At 50.0% G+C, this 19,320-nt stretch overlaps 1 protein-coding gene across 1 annotated transcript in view; it reads left to right on the top strand.

The window, feature by feature from the left end:
- Positions 1–19,320, top strand: part of PLXDC1 (plexin domain containing 1) — a 61,597-nt gene that overhangs the window by 32,495 nt on the left and 9,782 nt on the right. The window contains exons 8-11 of the mRNA XM_041726638.1: positions 9,404–9,499; positions 14,159–14,240; positions 17,613–17,673; positions 18,877–19,012. Coding sequence (XP_041582572.1) covers positions 9,404–9,499; positions 14,159–14,240; positions 17,613–17,673; positions 18,877–19,012 — 375 coding nt within the window. The remainder of the gene's footprint in view (positions 1–9,403; positions 9,500–14,158; positions 14,241–17,612; positions 17,674–18,876; positions 19,013–19,320) is intronic.

Here is a 19,320-nt window from a genome sequence, read left to right as displayed (position 1 = left end):
AGCCTCTGTCCTTAACAGAACTCTGAGAGAAAGGACCAGGGCTCACGTTATAAGCCTTTATCCAGCACACTTCCATCAGTACAGTGTTAGGGGCTTGGCTCTGGAATTGGAAGCGTCGAGTGGAGTCCAAACTCTCCATAAGCATCTGACTTCTGGCAAGTCACTTATCCTCTTTAAGTTCATTTCTTCATCTGTAGTTGGGGATATAAGTGGTCCTTGCCTTCTACAGTTACTGTGAAGATGAACTCAATGATGTGCATGAAGTGTTTGGTCCAATGTCTGGCACATCGAGTCTGAGTCCTGTACTAGAATCTTACTATGTTAGTCTTCAGCACACGATGATGCAGTGTTTTATAATCCAGCAAGACATCTGGTACAGTAGCAAACAGTGTAGAAATAGGGGCACGTGATATCCTGATACTGGTGTGTCATAGGTCAGATGCCAGGACCACAATACTTTCATGTGATTTTTGTAGCTAGCGAGGAAGAAATCACATGCTGTAGTAGCAGTTTCCCAAACTTCATCCATGTGCACATCATCTTTGAAATTTTTGCCATTAACATGAATTACTCTCCTGCTACATATGAATGCTCTTCTTTATCCTAATCTATAAAATGATATTTTTACACAAATAAATGTGCCTGGCCTAAAACTCAAAAGATACAAAAGTTTGTATTGAAACAGTTAGGTTTGGGGGGGCAATGGGTAAAAAAAAAGAAAAAAAAAGAAAAGAAAAATTAGTTTTCTCTCCCATACCTGACCCCTGTCCTCAGTTTCCCTTCTTGGAGGCAACCTGGCTACCAGGTTATTTCTAGAGCTATAAGCATACATTTGGATATTTAACGCAAATGCTGGCATAGGATGCCACTGTTCTGCACTTGAACGAAGTATATCCTGCCCATCTTTCCATATCAGCCCATATTTGATTCTTTTTAATGGCTACTAGATAGTCTGTCGCACAGATGTACCTTAATTTTTTTTTAGATTTTGTTTATTTGTTCATAGAGACAGAGAGAGAGAGGCAGAGACACAGGCAGAGAGAGAAGCAGGCTCCATACAGGGAGCCCAATGTGGGACTCCATCCCAGGTCTCCAGGATCACGCCCTGAACTGAAGGCGGCGCCAAACTGCTAAGCCACCGGGGCTGCCCCAGATGTACCTTAATTTAACCAAACCCCTGAACATAGGCTTTACAGCTGTTTTCCATTTTACTACAACAAATAATGCTGCAGTGACTATTCTTGCAAGGAGCTATTTTTATGCACCGTTGTATTTCCGCAAGATAAATTCCCACCACTCCACCTGCCCCTCCCTGACCTTCATGAACACTTTGTGCTCTGGCAAGACCCTGATCCATTGCTCTACAGACAGCATCTGCTCTTAACTGGCTGGTTAAGGCCTGTACTGAGCCGGCTGCTACATAGTCTCAATCTCTCTGATTGTATTAGTTAGCTATTGCTACATAACAAAGTATCCTGAAACTTAGCAGCTTAAAACAGCAAACATAGGGGCACCTGGGTGGCTCAGTCAGTTAAACATCTGCCTGCAGCTCAGGTCATGATTTCAGGGTCCTGGGATTGCGCCGGCATCGGGCTCCCTGCTCAGTGGGGAGTCTGCTTCTCCCTCTGCCCCTCCCCTCACTCATGCTTGCACGTGCACAAGCACTCTCTTTTTCTGAAATAAATAAATAAAACCTTTAAAAAAACAAAACAGCAAACATATTATCAGCCCAGAGTTTCGCCCAGAGTTTCTGTGGATCAGGAAGCAAAGCACAGGTCCCCTGGTTCAGGATCTTGCCCAGGCTGCTCTCAAGGTGCTTGCCAGGTTATGGTCATCTCAACCACTGACTGGGGTGGGGGTGTGCTTCCAAGAGCTCTCACGTGGGTGTTGGCAGGAGTCACTTCCTTGCAGAGGCCCCACCTCAGTTCCTTCCGTGTGGACCTCCTCATAAGGACAGCTCATAACACTGCCCCTGGCTCCCACCAGAGTAGGCAAGCAGGACAGCAGTAGAGGGTGGGCAAGACAGAGGTCAGTCGTTTTGTAACCTAATTTTAGAAGTGCCATCCCATCGTGTTTGTCATATTCTACTGGTTAGAAGCGAATCACTAGGTCCAGCCCACACTCAAGACTGGATTCCACAACGTGTCAATACCTTGGAGGTGGGGTCACTGGGGACCATTTTAGAGGCTTGATTACCACACTGATTATGATCCCATCCCCAGGCTCTGAGCTTTACAGTATCTTCCTTGGTCATCCTCCCAACACTGCAAGTGAAGTCTTTACTTTCTAAATGAGGACACAGAGGCTCAGAGGCTTGTGAAGTGTGACTTACTTGTGATCACACAGCTCTGAGACAGAACTGAAACCCAGATCTTCTGTTTTTTTTTAAACCTGGGGTTGACCATTGAGATTTTCTAAATCTAACCTGCCCCATTCCAGTTGGAGGGGTGAATCCTTTCCTCTTCAGCTCCCCAAACACCCACAGCCCTGTGTGACACATCCCAGGCTGTTCTGAGTGGCCAAGTCCCCCCACCCAGGTGGATTACTGAGCCCTGTGGCGGTCTCATTGGTGCCTCTCTCACAGGGTTTTGCGGCCTGGCGGAGTCTCAGGAAATGTGTGTTGGATCCAGCTGCGGTACAAGGGTGAATTAGAGGAAGCCAGATCCCTCAGGGACTGTCTGCATATGAGGTTTCTCTATGATTCTGGAATAAAAGGCTGTTTTAGAGCCAGCCAGGGAGATGTGGGGAGGCAGGAAGAAGGGCAGGGGAGGAAGCAAAGCCCACCTGCAATAACAGGAGGGCAGTCCCTCCTGCTCTGTGAAGCAGGGCTCTGTTGTGGGAGCTGCTGGATTCAGGACTCCAGGTGCTGTTTGCTGAGGTGTTGGCTCTGCCTGCCAGGGAACGCCAGCATCTGACCCCCAGACACAGCCCCGCAGCTCCCAGTCTCTCATTTCCTTCCTCCTACCCCCATGTCTTCTTGTCATTGTAAGATCTGATCATGTCATTCTTTGGCTCCTTGTTGCCTGCAGCATGAAGTCAAAATCCTTTGTGTGGCTTTCAAGGTCCTGTGCAGCTGGCACAGCCTATCCACTCTCTGTCCACCACTCTCTATCCGGGCATTGCTGGCCTGCATGCCCTGTTCCTCAGACCATGCCAAGGGCTGTCCACATATCTATGACATGGTTCTTGTATGAAATGGCACTTTCAGCCGTTTTGACACTTGATAAAATTTTAATCCATTAGTCTAGCTCAGATGTTGTCTCCTCTATGCAGCAGAACTCATGGTTTCCTTGGGCACCTTCCCCCAGCTGGTCGTGAGAGCTCCTTGGGGGCTCACCATGGCCCCAGCACTGAGCTCAGTGCCTGAAAAAGAGCAGGTGGTCAAAAAATGAGTAATAGTGCAAGAGTGGGTGCCACTGGACCTTGACTTCTGCTCTCTGGTGATCACCAAGTGAGAATAGGGGCCTGATGCTGCTTGAAGTGGAGGGAATACTTTGGTAATTAATTGCATCTCTCTTTGTCAGAGGTTTTTAAGCCTGGCTCCTGGCATAGACTTTAAGAAGAGTATTGGAGTGTGGGTGGAGCATATTCATATGCATGCATTTTTCTGGGACAGCATCCATGGCCTTCATTGGGTTTTTAAATGGGCCACCACCTCTGCTTTGGGGAGTGATGGATTTTATGTGGCTGGGAGGTCAGAGGTTCCTCTGGGTCTTCTATTCAACCCACAAGTAGGGTATTGGTTTGGATTAGATTGAGCTGCAAATAACAGGAAATCCCAAATAACTATGGCTTAAATGAGACACAAATTCAGAGGCAGCTCTTTGGTCTGCAGCTCCTATTATTACCAAGATATTCCCATTGTCCAAGCCTCTCTGGGACACTGCCACCAGAATGGATGGTATCATTGTCTCTGTACCCAAGCTCCTCTCTGCCTGGAATGCTAGGAGAAGTGCAGGTTGGTTTCCCACTATTCCAGAATCCCTGAGCTACTGAACCCAGTCTGGTCTGCGGGACTGTGTCTTTCCCCAGGCTCCAAACATTTTCTTCCCACCCTTGTCGAAAGGTAGGGGGAATTCATCACAGTCTCTCTCTTGGGATTGAGAGAAGGAGATGCTGCAAACAGCCAGAGTTTTCCTTGTTATTATTTCCTTACATAAACTGTTACACCAGCTTTGCAGCGGAGCATCTGCAGAGCATGCCTGATGCAGAGAAAAGATCTATGTGCAATTAGCAGCAGCTTTTTGCAGAGGCAGGCAAAACACACGAGGGTAGCTTATACACTCTTTATTTGGCCATAGGGCTCCCAAAAGTCAATATAATTTCCTTTATTCATTTGTTTAAGAAACTCTTTCTTGGGGACACCTGGGTGGCTCAGCAGTTGAGCATCTGCCTTCAGCTCAGGGTGTGATCCTGGGATCCCAGAATTGAGTCCCACATCAGGCTCCTCACAGGGAGCCTGCTTCTCCCTCTATGTCTCTGCCTCTCTTTCTGTATCTCTCATGAATAAATAAAATCTTAAAAAAACAAAAAAACAAAAAAACGAAGTCTTTCTTGGGATACCTGGATGGCTCAGTTGATTAAGCATTTGCCTTTGGCTCAAGTCATGATCCTGGGCTCCTGGAAAGGAGCCCCATGTTGCTCCCTACTTAGTAGGGAGCCTGCTTCTCCTTCTCTCCTGCTTGTGCTCTCTCTTGCTATCTCTCTCTCTCTCTCTCTTTCTCTAATAAATAAATCAAATCTTTTAAAAATCCTCCTTCTTTCATGGACAATATAAAAGCAATTTTAGTGTGGCCAATGTCAAAACTGACAGAGGTTCTGAATCAGTGAAACCAGTTAATGAGTATTTAATTTCTCAGGGCTTCAGACTGTGGCCTGCCCCTTGGGGTACAGGACCCTCATTGTGCCCACTTCTGAGGTCCCCTGCTGGGGCTCAACTTATGATTATTGAATGAATAGTCAAATGAACAAAGAAAGACATGAACGAGAAAATTGAAAACTTATCCTGAAACTACTATCTTATATTTTTTTTATACCATAACCACCCATTTTGGAGGGCAGTTCGTGGTAGGGCTCATCAGTCTGATTTCTTCTGACCAATCCAACTCTTCCCCACTGATGTCTGGTTTTGAAACAAAATGGGACATGCAAACCTCTCTTTTGAGCTGTTAACATTTCTTGTTTGGGCATCAGGGCTTTCTGTGTCTGGACCTTAGTATTTCTGAATCTTTGACAAATGGAGGCAGAGATCAAAACAGAATGTCTCAAGATGCCAGAAATGTGGCTTTGGGGCAGCCTCTGTCTTGGTTCCGGAGGGATCTGTTGGTCATGCAGATGGACGTCATCATCCTTGGGTGAGCCCCAGATGTTGGCGAGATAATCCAAAAGCAAAGAACTCCGGCAGGGATATGAAGAGTTCTGTTTATAGAGAAATAAAAATATTGCCAAAGCTGTACACTTAAACAAGTACAAGTTGGCAGTTGAAGTGAGCAAATATTTTTAATCAGAGGTCTATTTCCGCACACCCACCCTCATCCTCCTTCCAACTGTAGTCTTCTCCTCTGCCCTGAGGTAGGGAGATGATGGTCTTTGGAGTGCATCTGGCCCTGTCAGGCTGCATTATCACTTGAATTACACCCCCAACTCCAGTTCCCCAGCCCAGGTGGTGGGGAGGCCCATCACTAGATTCTGGTGTGAGGTTTGCTGGGAGTCTCGCCTTCTCTGGCTGCTCCTCATGTTTCTCCATCCCTGAAATCAGCCTCCTTGACAAATTCATGTCTCCATTCATGCCCAACCCTGACTCCACTTGTCCCTCGCATTTCACTTTCCTTCCAATCCCAGGAGTAAGCTCTTCTCTACCTCCTTGCAGGTGGAGAAATCTGGAAAGCTGGTTCTCCCCTACTTTGAGCTCTAAGGTAGAAAAGGGCATGTCTGACTGCAGAGCCCATTGGGGGCTGACCTTTTGAGAAAGACCATAGTCTGGTGGGCTGAGGCAGAAGGGTGTTCTAGCTTTAGGCTGTAGGCTAAAGCTGTAATAAGTTGCTGAGGTTTTGTGACTATCTACAAAACACTCCTTCATTCAGTCATTCCTTGAGGTCCTGTTATATGCAGGGCCTGGTGCTAGGGGCTGGGAGATGGACACAGATAACTTGCAGGCTCCACCCTGGAGGAGCTCACAGCCTGGTAGGGTAGGTGGCCAGCAAAGTCAATATTGATGGAGTGGTGTAACAGGTGATGCTAGACATCCTGCAAGAGGCTGTGAAGCTCAGAGGAAAGGCCACTAACTGAGCCCAAGGAGGGTGGAGAAGCCTTTAACAAGGGTGTGTCCCTTGAGCAGGGTCTTGAAGGAGGAAGCAGAGAAAGGATGAAAGGTTTACATAGACTCTAGACCCCATGGTCTTAGGCCCCTTGGAAGACCTGGAATTTCACTTTATTTTCTTACTCTTACATTGTAGTGCTAAAAAGGGTAATTTTTCAGAAAGAGGGATGGCCCTTGAGGGGGGCGGGTGGGACAGAGCTGTTGAAGGCTGCCCAGGTATCCTCTATCTACATGTCCCACATTCCCTAGGCTCACTCAAAGCCCAGGCCACCTTCCCATAGCAGTTGGTGTCACATAGGGAGGGGCCTGCAGTGCATACGGGCCTTTGTTTGGATTAGAAATGGAGCAGATGAATTGCAGAAGGGTGACCTTCCTCACCCCAATCTCTTCCAGACCCCACTCCTGCTTGGCCACAGGCCTTTCTTATACCAAAAAAAAAAAAAAAAAAGTGTGTGTGTGTGTGTGTGTGTGTGTGTACAAGGCTCTGTGAACCTCATTCCTTCAGCTTTTGATGGAGGAGTCTCTCCTCCCTAGGACCTTGGTAATCCTGTAGACATTGGGCAGTGACTGATATTTATGAGGCTTGCCTCTCAGCCCCTTCCTTTTCAGACTTAGGGTTGCTTAGGAAAAAAATAAGCACACAATTGCTGGCATTTGGTTTAATTATTTGTTTTGACAGAAACATTGTAAATATTTCTCTTCTACCCTTTTAGAAACACAAATACAGTAGTCCCCCACCCCCACTCTGATCCGTGGGGACACGTTCCATGACCCCCAATGGATGCCTGAAACCATGGGTAGTACTGAAGGTTATATATACTATGTTTCTTCCCATACAGACATACCTATGATAAAATTTAATTTATAAAGTAGGCACAGTAAGAGATTAACAATAACTAGCAATAAAACAAAGCAATAATAAAATCATAACAACATAATATAATAAAAGTTAAGTGAGTGCAGTCTCTCTCTCTCAAAATATCTTATTGTACCATACTCACCCTTCTTTTGTGCTGATGTGAGATGATAAAATGCCTACATGAGGAGATGGAGGGAGGTGAGTGGCGTGGTTGACCATGGGTCACAAACCAGGAAAGTGAAGTCGCGGATATAGAGTACTACTGTAAGGAAACCGGGAAGAAATACGGTGTGCCAGGGACCCTTGTGCAGTCACAAGAGTAGAGTGACCACGTCTCTTCCCAATGCTGTGTTCAGTGACTCCAAATTGGTAGCTTGAGATCAGCGCAGGAAGTATTTACAGCCTGGAAATCAGCAAATTCCACAGTCAGGACTCATTCATTGCATAGAATGTTTCCAGGACATTCTGTGTTTGAGAATGTTTCAGGGGCTGACACTTCCATCATGCACACAGGAACTTTTTAACACCAGACCAACTGGGGTTCAATCTTGGGTTAATAGGAGGCATTGATTCCAAGATTGGGGATAAATAAATGATAGAAATGTAGATGAGATGTTCTTTTAAGCAGATTCTTCATTCAGGAGGAGGGCTGGGGGATGGGGCACCCAGCTATTGCACACTGGGCCTGAAGAGTTCTGCTGGCACCCTGGGGAAGCTTCTTCCAAACCATCTTCAGCTGAGAGAGAGTTATGTCCTTACTACTCTGGGCTTCCTGTAACAAAAACCCAACTAAAACTAGCTTAAGTGGAAAAAGTGATATGAAGTAGCCCAAAGAATCAAAGGAAGAACTGATAGCTAGGGAGACAGGGACCAGGGCAGGTCCTGGGACACCAGAGCCTGGAAAGCCACCAGTATGTCCTACTTCATGAGGCTCACGTATGAGCTTGGACCTATGGCCATCCATGGCCTTGGAGCTTGCATTTTTCTCAGCTTCATTACTAGGAAGCAAAGGACCTTTTGGTTACAGTTGAAAAGTCCCAGGGAAGGTCTCTGATTGGTCCAGCTTACATCAGATGCGCAGCCCTGGACCAATCACTGGGTAGCCAGGGAAGCAGGGTCATGGAGGAAGATGGTAGCTCCAGTGCAGATCACTTGTAGGAGTGGGCTAGGGGCGGTTCCCCCAAAGGGAATGCTGTTTCCAAAAGGAAGATGGGGTACTGGGCAGGCCAAGCACTACATGACCCCTTCTCCTTGTAGGGAAATTCATTCACAAAGCTCAACGGCTGGCTGCCAGCCTTCCAGAGCCTAAAGAAACCAACCCTAAGTCCTAGTTCTTGGGTGGGTGTGGGGGTGCAGTGGGAAATATCAAAGCATCTCAGACTGTCATTTTAGAAGTCTTTTCATCGATAATACACTTTTTTCCTCCCAAGTGTGTTGGAACAGGGGTTTCTGTCTTTCCACATCACAGAAGAGAAACTGGGGCCCTAAGATTGGGAGCAGAACTCAAATCAGAACTCAGATCTCTTGAAACTGATGTCTTGTAGGGAGTTCCTGCAGGGACTGAGGAAGAACAGAAGCCCAGCCCCAGGCTCTGAACCTCGCTCTGGCTTCTACCTAGGAAGGAAAAGGTTCTCCAAGTTCAGCCTGTGCATCTGCAGACATTTGCGGAGCATTTGCTGTGGGTCAGGTTCAAGACCAGATGCTCATAGCCTAATGGCCCCACCACCCAGATAGACCTTCACGACCACACATATGGGGAGTGCAGTGGGAGCAGGGTTCCTGGCCTAAGAAGAGGAAGGAGCTGACTAAGGAAGGCTGCTCAGAGGAAGTGGCCCTGAGCTGGATCAGGAAGCATAAGCTAGACAAGGAGAGAAGGGGTAGAAGAACATTATGGGCCAAGGGAACAGCATCTGCAAAGGCAGAGAGCCACGCAGAAGCATGAGAGCTCCTACGCCCTGACCCCAGGAGTAGCCAGGCCTCTGTGTTGAGTAGTTTAACCTGTTTACAATACAGAGCTCTCAGGGTCAACTCGTGTCCTCTTGACTCCCTTCAGCTTCAAGATCATTGTCCCAGGTTGATGAGTTTACTTCCCACCCTCAGTACTACATATTGACTCCCCCATCCATTCGTTGCAATCTTTTGCCCACCTGTCAGGCTCCAGGTACAAGCCTCAGAGGCCTCTGGCTGTGAGATGCTCCTGACGACAGGCTCTGCCTCTGTTTCAGAATCTCGGCGAAGGACCATCTTCGAATACCACCGTGTGGAGCTGGACCCCAGCAAGGTCACCAGCACATCAGCCGTGGAGTTCACCCCACTGCCAAGTGAGTAGAGTGTGCTCCCACCGAGGGAGGGCATTCCACTGTCCTGGAACGAGCTTCATAGTCAAACAATCTGGATTCCATTCCCTAGCCCACAACTGACCCCCGTGTGGGTACGGCCACCTAATTTCTCTGGGCTGCCATTTCTTATTTGTCACATGAGCCTTACACCACTTCCCTCCCAGAGCTGTGGTAAGAGTCAGAACCACAGTAGGTAGAGTTGAGGACATTAATGGCAACTCTGCCACTAACTGGCATGTCCAGAGGTGTGGTTTATACTTGACATGTGACAGCTATTGTTACTAACACACAATTAAAACCCAAGATAAACGTACCTCTGAAAATTTTTAGACTGAGCCCCCAGGAAAGATAATCCAGGAACTGAATGAACTGGTCCTTATATTTTTTTGGCTACATTTTCCTTAGATGAGGAGTAATGCCAGAGTCCAGAGGCAGGAGGGAATAAGGCAATTTAGCCAGCAGTCCTCCAAGAACCGTGGTTCTGGCCCTCTGCCCCACGTCTCCCCCCCACTCACCTATAGTTTAGGGCACACCATGGCCGAGGCCCCAGCTGCTGCCCTGGACCCCACAGGATCGGATTTGGATGCTATTCGAGATGTGGTCAGGGCAGCTGGGGAGAGCGAGGGAAAGGAGAACAACACTCCTGTTCTTGCATTTTTATTTTCTTATTATTTTTTAAAGTTTATTTATTTATTTAAGTAGTCTCTATGCCCAACTTGGGACTCAGACTCATGACCCTGAGATCAAGAGCCACATGCTGTCCAGACTGAGCCAGCCAGGTGTACCCTGTTCTTGCATTTTTATTTTTTAAAAGATTTTATGCATTTATTCATGAGAGGCAGAGAGAGGCAGAGACATAGGCAGAGGGAGAGGCAGGCTCCCTTCAGGTATTTTCCCAGGGCACTCCATGCGGCACTCCATTCCAGAGACCCCTTCTCCTTGCCTTCTGGGGCATTTCTTGCTTTGCCTTCCCTTCTTCTTCCCTGGATGTTCTGGAAGCAGGGTGGGTGGAGAAAGAAGAAGGGAGGAGGAAAGTTCTTGAACACTAGGTCTGTCTCAGCAGAACTCAGCAGGTGTCTTCCCCTGGGAAAGAGGAAGGACACACACACCATGGGGTCACACAACTAGGACCCCCTGCTGGTCACAGCCCCATCCCTACCCCAGCTGTCCTCTTTCTATGCAGAAGAGACCCGGGCCTGAGAAGCAGGGGTTCCTCAAGGACTGCTAAGGGCAAACCTCAAGTTCTAGAACTTGAATAAACTGCACTTAGGAGCAAGGACATCCAAGGGCAGGATAGCTGCCTGGGCGGAAGTGAAGCGTCGTGGGAATCATTTCTGGGACACTGTCTGTACATTTTAGCCACTTCCCACCCCTCCAGTGAATTTTGTGAGCATTTAATAGCACTCAGGACATCTGAAATTCAGATGAGAAATAAAGGTCAGTGGGTTGTACTCATACCCCACCGAGGCTCCCAGGCTTTTTTCTCAGGGCCAGTTTGCCTAGAGCCTTTTTAAGGAGCCTCCAGAGCCACTGGGAATGAGCAGGCTGTGGGCTCCCATGTGGTTGCCTATGTGGGTACAGTAGATGGGGCAGGGTCAGCGCTATGGGACCTATGCAGGGTCAAAGCTATGATTTGAACCCCTGGAACGCCGGTTAACTTGGGCCTGAGAAAACTCTGCATCTCCCCCACCCCCATGCAGGATTTCTCCCTTACCTTTGGGTAGGGCAGGACTTAGCCAGATTCTTCCAGAGATATGGAGGGTCTTTCTCCAAGCCATTGCACTCTGTGGCTGATTCCTCCTGGTCACTCTTCTGGAGGACACATGAAGAGGTGGCACAGGCTCAGGGTGGGCGCTGGGGCAGGGAAGCCCCCACTGGGACCTCAAGGCTAAGAGCTCAGCATTTTGGCTCCCGCAGACCTCAGTTCAAACCCAGACCTGCCGCCCCTAGCTCCCTGACTCTCTAAGTCTTCTCAGTTCTGTCTCCTGTAAAACAGGGCTATCAAAACTGCCAATCCATCAATTCTATAAACATTTGTAAACTGCCTACCATGTGCCGGGTGCTGTTCTAGGTGCCCTGGATACAGCAGCACACAAAACAGCTGGAGAGCTCTTCTTCTACTGAAAGGACACAGTGCCACCTACAGCCAATCCCTCCCACAGTGACTGAAGGTGACGCTGTGCCCAAAGCAGCTTTTCTCCCACTCACCCAGGGCTGGTTCCCAGCTGCCATCTTGTTGGGGGTCCATGGAATGCAAACTGGCTCCCTAATCAATGGATTGCAGTCCTAGCCCAGAAAGACTCACACAGTGAAGAAATGGGTGTGACAAGTATTGAAAGTGGCTATTTTTTCTGAGTTAGTTGTCACTTCTTGCTGTTGTCATTGTGTTCTACTCTGTTCAGCTGCTCATCACATGAGCCCTTGTGCTGCACACAGTTCCTCTGGGTGAGGGCCTGGTTCTCCTTGTAATAAAACACACAGGCTCTGTGGCAGCTGCTGGTTCTCTTCAGTGGGTGGCGCTCAATTGCAAGTGAACAAGGTTTAAAATCCAGCCCCCCTACCTCCTGCCCCCTTGGCCCTCTCTGCTTCTGTGCTTGGCTGGTGCCAGAGGAGTCCGTGCACCCTCTAGCAGCCCGCTCCCACTAACTCCTCTGCTCTCCAGCCCTGCTCCAGGCCAGGCCCCAGCTGTGGCTCCTCCTCATGCCTATGCTCCACAGCTTGTCCACTCTGCCCAGCCCATTAGCATTATGGCTGCTGTTGGGAACATGGCTAGAACATGCTCCTCCTGAACCTCTATGTTCAACGTCTTTTCTGCTTGGAATTCTCCTCTTCCAGGCTTGCTTCTTCCCTTTTCTCAATCTCTGCCCAAATGACTTCTCCTCAGAGGCCTTCGCCAACCTCCCCAAATAGAACATACCTCCATGGCCATCCTGCCTCCCCATCCTGTGGCACTTTTTTCACAGCCCACTGCCAGAAACCCTAGTCTAGATTCTGTTGTCTGTGTGTTGTTGGCCATCTCCTGTGCTAGACTGCAGAATCCATGCAGACAGCTGGTCTGTCTGTCTTTCCCTGTTCATCCGTGCATCTCCAGCAGCTGGGACAGTGTCTGCCTGTGGCAGGCACTCAATAAATATTTGTTGAAAGAATGAATCGGCGGGTGCCTGGGTGGCTCAGTTGGATAAGGGTCCCACTCTTCATTTCAGCTCAGGTCATGATCTCTGGGTCTAGGGATTGAGCCCCTGTTGGGGCTCTGCACTCAGCAGGGAGTCTGCTTGAGGATTCTCTCTCTCTTTCTCCCCCTGCCCCTCCCTAAGCTCGCACTCTCTTTCTCTCTCTCTCTCTCTCTCTCTGAAATAAATAAATCTTTTTTAAAAAAGAGGAAGGATGAATGAATGCATGCATGAATGAATGAGTGGATGAATACCTGGTAGGTACACTGTAGAGAACGAGTAAGATCACAGTCAATCACTAGCAGCACTTACTGGGCTCAGCATATGGCCCGCACTGTCACAGGCCCTCTCCAGTGTTACCTCATTTCATCCTCACTGCACGTGTACCAAGCAGAGAGCATCAGGATCCCTGTTTTATAAATGAGGAACTGAGACACAGTGAGGTTCGGGAACTCCCCAAGTGACATGTGAAACCAAGTGAGCAGAGAGATCCACATGGTCCCCCACCCCCCATCCCAGGGTAGGTCACTTCCAAGAGGAGAGGGAGAAGAAAGGAATGGAATTATGAATGCCTGGTTTACCCCCACAAACAGCAGTGCTCAGGCTTCCCTGGGAGGAGGTGAGTGAGGAGGTGAGTGAGGAGGAAGAGACAGGCCAGGGGAGGATTTCTGGCGCCAATCCCCCCAACATGGGCCAAATGTGAGGGAATGGGGGTGCTCCCAGCTAGCACTGGTTGGGGCGGGGGCAAACCAGAACATCTTAAACATCCTTTTCTGTGATTATAGCCAACAAAAGCATATTATAAACATTAAACTTGCTAGAAGACTAGCTCTTACTTGTTTCTACCACAAGAGGAAATAATACTCATGTGAGGTAGCAGCCTGGTAGCTAACCCTACAATGGCAATCATATTGCATTATAAAGGTATCAAATCAGTGTGTCATACACCCTTAACGTACACGATGTTTATGTCACACGTATCTCAAGACAAAGAATCCTTTCACCCCTGTAATTGCAGGCAACAGCCCAGCAGAATAACTTCCCAAACTAGGTGAGATCCCTTGGTCCATGCTTCGAGGCCCCTGTAAGTTTCCTTCACAAGCCTCATCACAATGATAATTATGTAGTTCTGTCGGTTTGATGATCTGTTTGGTGTCTGTCTGCCCCTAGGACTGTAAGGCCCAAGAAAGCAGGTACCGGGACTCACTGCACAATCCTCAGCACCAGCTCAGGGCCCGACCACCCGGTTATGGAAGGAGGAAGGAGGACAGGGGAGGAGGGAGAAAAAGATGGAAGAATCAGGGCTGGACTCAAGTGAGGGTGGCGTTAATGACCACGAGGGTCCCTGCTACACAAAGACTTCATAGCTCTGTAAGGGCCCGGCATTTGGGAGAATTGTGCCTTTCAGAGGTCCATGGAGGTCCATGGGGGAGGGTGTGCTGCTGAGGGACAACCGCCTTCTCTCTTGCAGCCTGCCTGCAGCATCGGAGCTGTGACGCCTGTGTGTCCTCGGACCTGACCTTCAACTGCAGCTGGTGCCATGTCCTGCAGAGGTGTGTGCCCAGGCTGAGCCTTTGGTTCCCACCAGTGGGCTGTGGGGGAGGGACAGAGGGAGGCCCCGCCCCCTTCCCCCATGCCTCAGGCCTCGCTGCCAACATGAGAGTCTCTCTAGCTAGTCTGCTGTGCCCCCGAGGACTAGAATGTCACAGGAGTGAATTTTTCCCTGAGGCCTGTGACCAATCAAGGGGACTATGCTACAGGGTCCCAGTTTCTAAGTTTCTGGAAGACCATTGAGAGATCCCATCTACTGCAGCTTCTCCTCACATGCTGGAAGGGTTGGTTCATCCCTCGGCACCACTTCTCGAAGAATGGTCCATAGCTGGGAGGATCCCAGGATCAGCTGGGTCTCGTGTTAAATATGCAGATTCCTGGGGCCCACCCCAGACCCCCAGTATCAGGATCTCTGGGAGGGGAGCCCAGGAGCCTGCATTTCAACATGGCGCCTCATCTGCAAACCAGTGTGAGACCTGCCAGCTCCAGAGTCCCATTGCCATTGGAGGAGAGCCCCGTGACCCTCATACATCACCTTAAGATCTTTGTCAGGCTGTAATGGGATTTCCTGAAAACCGGGGGTATGGAAATTGTGGGCATCTGTGGAAGGTTAGGGCAGGCCACAAAGCTGTGTTAGCTTGGTTCTGGAAACAGGGAAAATTCTGGATGAGATTTGGGTTCAAGGATAAAGTTCTTAAATCCAACTCATCTTTCACTCCTTGTTCTGAAATCATTTCCTTACAGATTAGACTCACAATTTGAGCCCTGTTCATCCATCCAAGATAAATAGCTGGGGGGGGGGGGGCATTTCTGTGGGGACTAGAGCTCTCATGAGAGTGGGAAGCCCTATGAACTCCGAGGGCCTACAAGGGCAATCTTGCAAATTGCAAATTACAGAGTCTCCGCATTCCTTGCAGCTGTGGTGCATCTGTCAGCGTTTCCTTCGCTGCTTTCAAATATCCCGGTGCCGAAATAGAAGCTTCTGCCTTCACAGGCGGCCTGCCCAGCACAGGACACAGCCCAGGCCAGGAGGAGAGGGGCTCCTAAGTGTTCTTCCCACCAGCTGTGCTCTTATTCACTCTCCTGGGGCCTTAGTTTATTTTCCCTGTAAAATGGGCTGTGGGTATGTGACCTGGGGAAAGATGGGTGAGGAATATGCCATCATTTTAATTTCTCAACCTACCAAAGAGTATTTTTGCAAAGTGTCCAAGGCCCTGTGCACAAAAGGCATGGAGCCTCAGAGAGAATACCTAGGGTAGAACCCACGTTGTTTCTTCCTGGAGCGCAGCTTTGCAGCGTGGTCCTTCTAATGCACTCTCAAGTTTCCGAGCCACTGTCTCAGCATGGAGAGATAGCCCAGATGACCTCAGATGAGCCCTGGGATCCTGGGGCTGGCTGCCACCACATGACTCAGTGTCCAACCAGAGCTGAGCCATGAGAACTTTAAAATGGGTCAGATGAAAGCAGAACCCTCACACTGACACATCCCTGTTTAAAACATACGCCCAAAGCCAGAGACCATGACAGTTTAATGAGGGAGGGAGAGGGCAAGGGGTGGGGGAGGGCAAGGCCTTGAGTGTGGACATTGCCTTTGCTGTGGTCATGTCAGCTCTGGGACAGAGAAGCTCCAGCAGGGAGCAAGTGAGGTTGATGTGGGGCTGAAATCCTGTCCCCCAGTGCCCATGGGCCTGGGCTCACCCTAGCACGGCCCTCTCTTTGCCAGCTCTCTGGAGCCTCGGCACCAACTGAGAGCTGACCCCAGGTCCCTAAAGAGCCAGTGGGCAGGGCTGATGCTGAGGGGCTGGCCACCGGGGTGTCTCCCACCAACAGCTGCTTGCAATCACCCTGTGGGTTCTCAGCTTCCCCTTCCTCGCCACCCACTCACTCTGCCTTCCGCAGCCTCCCAGAGCTTCCCCTCCTTACCCAGAGGCTGGATCTGGTTTAGACAATTTCACTTACCATAATGGTATCTTCCTTTCATCCCACATTGCACCCCCAGCCCCAACCCCAAGGGCCCACTCCGGAGTCTCAGCATGGCCTTAACTCCAGGATTTGGCCGAGGGAATGAAGGCCCTAGTCTTTGCTTTACAGCATCACCGTGAGGGTCCCATGATATAGTACAGGAGTAGCATATGGCTGGGGCAGCACCTGGCATTCAGGAGGCGCTCAATAGAGGCCATGTCTCATGCCTTTCTCTGCATCTGGGTTGGTTGGCTCAGGGCTTAGAATGTGATGCTCTTAGACCTATATCAAAGACTCAGTCCTTGAAAGAAGCAGTTAGTTTGGCTTGAAAAGAAACTTTAGTTTCCAGCCCCCAGTAGACCCCCTAATCCTCTGTGCTCCAAAGTAGTGGGCACAAAGGACCGGGGGGTGTCAGGGGAGGAGGATGGCTTAGTTCGGCTGTCCCAGGTGCAGGAGAAGCATCTCAGACCCTGAGGAGGCATCTTCAGAAGGAAACACTGACAGTGCTCAGAAATCCTCCGCCTCACCAGGTCTCCGGCAGATGGGTGGGCGGTTGCTGGTGAAGAAAATTAACTAGCCATGAATCCTTTCTCAGCACTGGTGGCTCATGATATTATCCTTCCCATGCAGATGTCCCAGAGCTTAAGTAGGGCTTAGTGGATTCCCTTGGCACCAGAGTGAAGAATGGAAATTCGAGCATGGAGAACATTCTCTGGTTCATTCTCATACCCCCACCCCTTCCCTAGGGAAGTTCTTGGCATCTTCCAGCCCAGAGGAGCTGCACAGTGTCCTTTCCTGGGATGCTGGCCAGCCAGGTTTTCATCTCTCCTAGCCTCTGGCAAGACCCTCATTTCTGCCCTTTAATGATCACACAAGGAGGTATGGGCTAAATCTGCAGATGTCCACCTTCAGCCCAGCCTCTGCTTGTCAAGTTTAGGTCTCTCCCCCAAGAAAGACGAGGATTATCTGTGAATAAGCGAGACTTTCCCCAGAAGACATTTGTGTGAATTCCCTGGATTCTCAGCAGTTTCATAGCAGCCTAGAGCCAAGAGGATCTTAAAGTTCATTTGAGGTTGTGCAGTCCTTCTAGCTCCCTATACACGCATCTGGACAGATGTGGCCCTGGTCCTGGGAAGGTGGGTGGGGGGAGAGTGGAGATGCCACAGACAGCCTCCCTTCCTTCTGAGGAGTATTTGGGGAAGGGGGCCTGGCTTGCGGTCCCAGAGCTGCCTGGTGCTGAGGAGGGCACCTGCCCAGTGGTCTTGATCACTGCAGCCCTGGGAGATCGGCCCCCTCCTTGCCATCATCATCGGAGAGCTGTTAATGAACTGGGGTGGGGGGGGCAGAGTGGAATGAAGGGGAGGGCTTCTCTGTCAGTCCATCACACTTCTTACCTTTTGGTCCCCTTGCAGATGCTCCAGTGGTTTTGACCGCTACCGCCAGGAGTGGCTGGCCTACGGCTGTGCCCAGGAGGTAAGAAGCTTCAGTGAGTCCAGCTGTGGGGAACAGATAGGGCTGCCAGCAGGCCCCTCCCCCAGTAGCTCTTCCCAAGACATCTTTGGCTCTTGGCGAAATTCTCCTCTCCATCTGGGACTTGTTTCTCAGACTGCTCTGAGCCAGTTAGATCAGACTTGGGAGATTTTAGAGGGTTCTCTGGGTTCCTAAGAAAAGCACTTCTGGTGACTTGGTCTTGGGCAGGCAGCTCTCTGGGAGCGCTTTTGGTGCTTGCAGAGGTACGTTGGGCATGGTGTTGGCCACAGCTGGATCCTCTGGGAGGCTGGTGACATTCTCGGAGCAGCTGCCCTGGCTCCAGCCCTCAGGCTTTTCAGGGAGACAGGTTTTCCTGGGAGTGAGGAGGATTGTTCCAGGCACCTCCTCCCATTTAGAATCCCATACAGGTTCCTTCTCATTGATGGGGTCTTCTAGAATGCTCAATATTTTGATTCTGGGTGGGGAGCATCCTATTCTTCTTACACCTTGTACCATCAAAGACAGGTCCATTCACCCATGCGTCCTTTCCCCCTCCCTCCCTTCTTGCCATAGGAGCACGTTGGTATGCCCAGCACTTCACTGCATGCTGCCCTACACCTGCTCTGATTTAATCCGAACAGCCCCAGGAGTTGGGGGCTAGTGCCCTCCCTACCTCCCACCCCACCCCCTGCACCCCTGCTCAGAACAGGAAAACTGGAGCAGAGAAAGATTTAATGACTTGACCTGCCTCTCACAACTGGTGGGATATGAAAGTTTCAAAACCTAAGCCCCCAGACCCCACACTGTGCGCTCAGCACTGCCGTTATTAGTAAGGCTGGATGAGCTTTCTCTGGCCCGAATAGAAATCTTGTCTAGCAGCCCACTTCTGACATTGGCTGTGGCGGATGTACGGATTTGCTTTATTTGTTTAAGATTGGCATCTCGGCTCCTTCCTCGAGGAAGGATTCGAAGCAGCTGACAGATAAATTGCCTTGGAAGATAAGACGTTTTCAGGATAAAGTGGAAAGCTCAAATGCACTCAGGGCCTCACCTCGGTTCATTTGCCACACTTGAACCATGCACTGGAATCTTAAGTTTTCTGGCACCTGAGGGATGGAGGTGCTCCTTCCATCCTCCCGTTTGAGGGCTATTTTGTGTGTAGCCTGCCTGCCGGTGAGGGGCTGCAGGGCTGGGTCTCTTTTGCAGGCGGAGGGCAGGACATGTGAGGACTTCCAGGACGAGGGCCACGCCTCAGCCTCCCCCAACAGCTCCTTCAGTCCATTTGACGGCGACCTCACCACCACCTCCTCCTCCCTCTTCATCGATAGCCTCACCACTGAAGGTGAGGCCAGAGCTTGGGTGGGGAGCAGCAAGGGAGAGTAGACATGGGGCAGGGCTACCACCCTGGAGCATCACAGCTGCCTGGACAGGGATTCTCTCAGGGAACAGGAATTGCCTCGATTTTCACAGATTAGGGACCAGGGGCCTGGAGAGCTGGAGTCACTTGCTAGTGAGAGGCAGGGCCGGGTTTGGAGCAAGTGGACTCCATACCCAGACTCCAGCCAGAGTGCTGGCCCATGGCAGGACTGTGGGATGGGATTCACCGTGGCAAGGGGAAAGCTAACATCCCAGCCCAGGGCCAGCTGTTCT

This window comes from Vulpes lagopus, chromosome 12 (assembly GCF_018345385.1).
Source record: "Vulpes lagopus strain Blue_001 chromosome 12, ASM1834538v1, whole genome shotgun sequence".
NCBI lineage: Eukaryota > Metazoa > Chordata > Mammalia > Carnivora > Canidae > Vulpes > Vulpes lagopus.
Note: the sequence above shows the minus strand (reverse complement) of the source record. Positions and strands in the feature narration are given on the sequence as shown.